The 6,603-nt window shown below is 32.7% G+C and overlaps 1 protein-coding gene across 1 annotated transcript; it reads right to left on the reverse strand.

Annotated features, from left to right (window-relative positions):
* Positions 1 to 962: 962 nt before the first annotated feature.
* LOC113852058 (external alternative NAD(P)H-ubiquinone oxidoreductase B2, mitochondrial-like) lies at positions 963 to 6,017 on the reverse strand. The gene is made up of 10 exons (XM_027482316.1): positions 5,923 to 6,017; positions 5,302 to 5,554; positions 3,514 to 3,720; positions 3,076 to 3,326; positions 2,526 to 2,748; positions 2,279 to 2,383; positions 1,694 to 1,966; positions 1,474 to 1,595; positions 1,217 to 1,336; positions 963 to 1,136 (listed from the first exon to the last, which is right to left on the reverse strand). Exons 1-10 carry the CDS (start codon positions 6,015 to 6,017, stop codon positions 1,049 to 1,051), a joined length of 1,737 nt encoding a protein of 578 aa, XP_027338117.1. The 3' UTR covers positions 963 to 1,048.
* Positions 6,018 to 6,603: the final 586 nt, after the last annotated feature.

A 6,603-nucleotide genomic window follows, 5' to 3' on the forward strand; every position in this document is an offset into this window, starting at 1 on the left:
TTTTTAAGAAATTCCGATACCTCTTCTTCTTCACCCAAAATAGTTTAAACCAACCTGTCTCTTGTATCTTGTTACTGAAACTCTTAAAAGACGACTTGCCATCTTTAACCCTAAAGGCTGTACATTCATTCTGTTTGTTATCTGCAATGGCATTTTATCCCGGCTTTTTACTTTTACTAAGTTTCTTTACATAACAAGGCCTCCTAAGTTATATTGGACCACTAACAAAATTTTGGGAAAATACTCGATAGTTATATATGTGCAATACATCCTTTGTTTACATATTTTTGTTGCACCATTTTTTTGGGAACCCGTTTCTTTCAATTTATTAACCAAGTGCATGTTTGAACGTGAGTTAGAAATTATTAAACTAAAGTTTGAAAATGTAAATGTGTTTTGAAATTTGTCAACATCTTTGACAATTCTAAAATATAATTAATTTTGTTTTTAAATGTGTTTGAGTCAACATGATAAATTATAACTTGTGTTGGATTAAAAAAAATTTACTTTTAATAAAAAAAATAAAACAAATCAAATCATTTTAAACTTAAATAAAATCAATTCTGCAAAATCAATTTTGTTTAATGACAAGTTTACAAACACACCAAAATAAATAAATTAATAATTGTGTTATTTTCAAATCAAGATTAGAATTTTAACTTAATAATCTATGAAATAAAAATCATATTAAAAGTGAACACATGTTATCCAAGTAAAATTCTAAACTTAATAAAATAAGTATATAACGTCTTCTAATTTTAAAGTAGTCGACTCAGTAGCAGTTATTTCCCGGAACAGATTGGAAAAATAGAATAAAAACAAATGACAAAATTATATCATGAATAATTGTGTATGAGATGAACCTCAGCTAGCATCTCCGAAACAAAATTAATCAGCAAAACTCGGAGACCAAATAACAACTCTATGCTGTGGGAGACCGACTAGGAGTCTGCTTGCGTCCTTATTCAGAGAATCAGTATAATGGAAACCAATTTTTTCCTGTATGAATTCATGATTAACCACCTTTGCTAAAGATGTTAAATTCCTTTCAGATGCGACTTGAGTCCCTTCCAAAAATAAAGCGTCTTGTCCAGTCTGTAACTACTAACGCCTTTGTACGCCAGCTTACTTGCTTGCTGTTAAAAGCATTGATAATGTCACAAAATTAAGGTGCTTTTGTGAATATATAAAAAAAACGCGAAGATAAACACAGTACCTTGCATAGACAGAATACCACAGCCATTGACTGCTGTGGCCAATTGAAACCCAATCCCCAGGAAGCTGGGCAGCTGTCTGCTCTCCTCCCAAAGGAGCGAATTGACCTAAATGCTTGTACCTTGGGGATCAATCAAACATGTGCTAATGAGTAAAAACGTCGGTCAACAAAAGAAAAACCTTGAAATCTGTATAACTGTAAGCATAATAATTAGGTAAAAGGGAGAGCGTCTGCGTTAGTTTGATCATGTATCGTACCTAAAGGGTTTGAACCGATGGCGACCTTCTCCCCTGAACCTGAGAGGACCCTCTGGATTTTTTTCACAGTCTTCCATCCGGTTAAAACACTTAGCCAGGTAAGTGCCTTGCTGAGATGCAACCTGATATGAATTTTCAGAAATTCAATGTAATATCACTGAGAAACTTACATCTAATAAATACCGTTGAGAATTCCAGAAGCAAATAATTTGACAAGAACCTGCGCTGTCGCAGGAAGAAACTTCATCTGAGAATCCACTTTGGAAAGTGCTGTTTTGAGCTCTTCGATATTGAGTTCAATTGACTCTTTTTTGTCATCTATGATGGCTCCCTTCAATAAATCAGCGATGTTGCGCATCTGTTTATTCTTCAGATATAGCTCAACTTGAGGGTATCTTTCACAGGTATCTTCCATGACCTCTTGAAATTCTTTCACAGTAAGTGTTCCAGAATTTACTTTATCAGCCTTTTTAAAGATCGCCGCAATATCTTCCTGAAAAGGCCAAAATCAATTCAAAATTTTCAGGAAGAAAGAGATGACATCAGAATTGAAATGAATAATTGTCAATTAAACACGTGCAATTTGTTTAATGGCTAAGGAAAAGGCATATTTTTCTATTTCATCAAAGGTAAAATATATGCCTTTAACGGAAAGCAGAACAAAATTGCACAAGTAAAAGCCAGACGAAAAATTACGTTACTGATACTAATTAGTTAATTGATAAGAATGTCACGTGCTGGCGTGTGCGAGGACACTAGGAAATAAGTTCATTAAATGTATGAAAGAAATATTTGTATGAGGTACCATGACTTTTCGCTGGTTTATCGTAGCACAATCACCAAGTGCATACACATTGTTGCACCCCTCAACTCTCAACCATTCGTCAGTAGCTAGAGCACGCCTGCTAGCCTGTTCAGAAGAGATGATTGCTGAGCGAATGAGAAATGACTCTGAATTTTCTTTTTTGAAAGATAGATACGAAATGCATAAGAAACACGATAAAGAATTATGAATCGGCACAGAAACATTGTCTAATCTCTCAATAATATACCTGACCAATTTGTGTCATAAAATCTTTAATAAATGGACGAGTGCCAATACCAGTTGACCAGACAGCCATTCCATACGGAATCGTAGTAATCTCTCCTCCATTTTTCAGTTCTTTAGTGGAAATTTCTTTATCAGATACCTTAACCACCATGGATCCTGTTTTCACATCAATTCCATCTCTTCGAAACTTGTCTTCAGCAAAAGCAGTGATTCTTTTGTCAAACCTATAAGAACATCATGAAGTGTGACAAAATCAATAATAAAAGATTCAATTATTAATAGTTCTTTTAATCATAAATTTAGTTAAATCTAACACTTTATCAGCCACCAACTTGCTTGAATTTTTGGTAGTACAGGGTCAGGAACATGGACCCTTAATCTTTTCTAGGGTGAAAGATCAAGTGTCATTAAATAACCATTCAATAATTAACACTGAATAAACATTTTTAGAATGCGTACTCACAAATATAGCAAACTACATGACCAGACCAGGTAACACTGAAGATGTTAATACTAATAAGAAACAATTATAGTAAATATCACATCCTTACATGCCCAAGATATGATCTCCCGCCTCCAGAAGTGTAATTTTAACTAAATCTTTTATCCCAGGATATAAGCGAACCAAATCGTCTTTGACAAAATCATGAAGCGAGGCTGCGAACTCCACTCCAGTAGGACCACCCCCAACAATAGCAAAATGAAGAATTCTCTTCTTCTCTTCTTCACTTACATCGGGCAAATTTGCTCTCTCGAAGCAGTCAATAACTGTTCTTCTAATCTTCTGAGCATCTTCAACTTCCTGCACAAGCATAACCATGAGAGAATTAAAATCCAAAAGCAGGCGAACAAGTATAAAAAAATACAGTGAACACCTTAGCCACCATAAATAACGGAATTGACCCCTTCCCCTGTCCATGTTTACTTAACTAAACGAAGCTTTACTTAAATGTTGTACGCCGTAGCATATGATAAAAGAAAGGACATACCTTCAAAAAATGACAATTCTCCACCACTCCTGGAGTATTAAAAGTGTTGACATTGGCGCCCACGGCAATGATTAGGTAATCATAGTCCACGACAAATTCTTCTCTCCCATTCAAATTATTGCTCGCATTAGATCGGCAGTAAACTTTCCTATTTTCTGCATCAATTTTGACACATTCTGCTTCATTGAATTGTATGTCCACCGTTTTCTAATCATAGGAAAACAAGAAAAAGAGCCAAATTATTGCCAAAGCCACCAGATTCTTCTATAAAGCTAGTGAAAAACATGGCATAAAGAAAATTACTTCACTGGTAATATCTCCTAATAGTAATTGGTGGAAAACCAACATTGCCTATGCGTTTCCGATGACCTACAATCTTGTTGGTGCACTTAACATAAACCAATTATTGTGCGAAGAGAAATATGGTATCATCTGTATAACAGTGAAGGCAAACTTCACATCAAATCATGCATCCCAACATGACTCTTAAGAGTAAACCTAAGTATATCGCAGAAAATATGTGCGAAAAAAATTCAATTAAAATGTAGTTAACTTAGAAACCACTTTTTTTAAAGAAGAAACAAATGCTTGAAGAATTTTTTGAATAAAAGAACATTTGTGTATTAAATGTATAAAATTTCTTTTATATTTAAGTTTTACAGTAATGAAAAATATGTACTAATAATATAATATTTAAAATCTAATGTCTCGATCTATAGAATACTCGGTAGTATATATATAGCATTAATTTTTTAAAAGTGAATATATATAGTGTTAATTACTCATTATTAATAATAGTATTAGCATATTAATAGTGATTTCTCTATCTTATAACAAGGTGTATGGGTTAAAGGAAAAATATCGAAGAAAAAAAACGTTAGAAAGAAGAATTCATTACATTAGTAACAATATAACCATTTACTAAAAAATTATATTTTGTAACTCGTTGAATAAAAGGATTATAATTTTTTATCGTTTGACCTATGTCACTGATGCATAAAATGGAATCCAAGCGTAAAAGTTGGTCAAGCAGAGCTTATAATTAACTGCTGACAGTGATTAGTTATTGTAAATTACCTTATAGATGGATTATCCGGCTTGAATTGATTATTGTAAATATAAAAATTGTTACCGCTTATTCCACATTAAATGGAAATTAGTACAAAGATTTTTTGGTTTGATTGCATTTTTATTTCTATGTTTAAATCTGTGTCTAATTTCAGTTTACTTAATTTTAATTGTTAATATTTATTTTTTTAATGTTTTAATTGTTCAGATTAAATATTTTTTTCTAATGTTTTATTCAATAATTAATAAAAAAATAAATTTAATAAAAATAGAGACCGTATTTTCTAATATATTTGGTTTAGTCGGAATCCTTTTTTTAAAGTTGACTATGCTTTACAGCTAAAATTAAAACAAAATGGACAATTAATGACTTGAAAATTTACTATAATGGTTAATTAATTTTAAATATTTTGCAAGATTTTGAAGGATGTTTATAATTTTTTTAAGATATTTATTTTATTTATAATTGTTATTATTTTAATTTTTAAAAAATTATATATATAATTTGGCATTTTATCTGCATTTTATATTATAAAATTTACACATCTCCATTGTCTATATTTATATAGCATACATATAATAACAAATATATATGCATAATCCCGATTATCATGCAATTTTTAGAAAGAGCTCACACTTCTACTAAAATTTTTATCGTCGTCAGTAAAAAAGTTTTTCACGATGATACAGCAAGAAATTATCTGGGACTTAAATCATCACCTTCCGAACGATATTGCGAACCGGTTCAACAATGCTGCGTGCTTCGACGGTGCCGCACGTGACGCTAGGCAGCAAAGGAGTGAATGCAAAATAGTTACGAGGCGAAACTACTTGAACCTCATATTTCGAATTGTTCAGATTCTTCAAGAAACTTGTGGCCGCCCAACCAGTTCCCAAAACCACCACCTTTTTCTTCTCTGTAACCGCCGCCTCGGGTGCAACAGCCTCACCATAAGCCAAAACACCGCAACCACTGCATCAACCATTCATATCAACCTACAAATTAATCATTGATGATAGATCTACAGCATCCACGCAATGTGTTCAAATTTTATTTACATTTTAATTAAAAACGAATAGCCGCAAAATCGATAGAGTAAAAACAGAGTTTGGGTTAAAGCAGAGGATTCGAGTAGTAAATGTAAACACAACATATTTTTGAAACTTCAACATCGAAAAAGATATTCCTAAATAAATATAGCATGGAAGTTTCATACCGATTGCAATGCACGGATCTAACTTTTTATGCTAGAAAAACTGTGAAATAGGATGAAGCAAGCACGAACCTCACCGCAACAGATAACTTAGAAGACGAATGAAGTTAACGATAGAATGGTATACCTTATGGTGGTGCAGAGCAGTACAAGCTTGACATGCGACTGATTGTCACGGACAAATCCAGAAAGACGATGGAAGAAGGAGGTGAAACTCGGCATTTTTCTTTTCTTTTCTTTTCTTTTTGGGTTTATTATTTGTAAATCAAGGCTTCGGCAGCGAAGGTGTGTCCAAAATTCTGGGAAGAGAAAAGAGAGAGAACGGAAAACACAAGAAAATGGGAATGCGTTAGGGCTAAGAAGGCGGTGTCATGACTGTTCCATACGTTTATGCGCAGATTTGGCAGATTTGCCCTTTTTTGACTTGGCGGCCAAGTTTAGCGCACACTCCGAGTCTTTACACTGTTTTTCTTTTCTTATTTAACTTTTTCCTTTTTGAAGGACTTGACACGTCGTATTGGTGGGGCCACTTCGTTTGTTGGAGCAGCGTGCCCCTGAGATCCAGGGGCCGCCTAAAACCTCACAATTTTCAATAAAATAACATAATAATAATACCCATAAAAGTTTTTAAAAAATTAAAGTAATTAGTTTAAGAAAATTAAGAATAGAGAAAATAAATTAATAATTTGAAATTCCAAAATAAATATTAAATAATGATAAAGCCATATATGGCAAGAAAAATAAAAAATAAAGAAGAGGGTAACTTTATATTTAAAAATAAAAATTTATATTTATAATATAAGAATAA

Source organism: Abrus precatorius, unplaced genomic scaffold (assembly GCF_003935025.1).
Source record: "Abrus precatorius isolate BTA unplaced genomic scaffold, Abrus_2018 Scaffold10, whole genome shotgun sequence".
NCBI classification, from domain to species: domain Eukaryota; kingdom Viridiplantae; phylum Streptophyta; class Magnoliopsida; order Fabales; family Fabaceae; genus Abrus; species Abrus precatorius.

Excerpts from the sequence above, each read along its gene's own strand:
- LOC113852058 (XM_027482316.1), bottom strand. The coding sequence starts at position 6,017 with ATGCCGAGTTTCACCTCCTTCTTCCATCGTCTTTCTGGATTTGTCCGT. Across the intron at positions 3,327-3,513 it reads AGAATTGTCATTTTTTGAAG|GAAGTTGAAGATGCTCAGAA; the intron begins GTATGTCCTTTC and ends ATGCTTGTGCAG. Across the intron at positions 1,596-1,693 it reads TTCTTCCTGCGACAGCGCAG|GTTGCATCTCAGCAAGGCAC; the intron begins GTTCTTGTCAAA and ends AATTCATATCAG.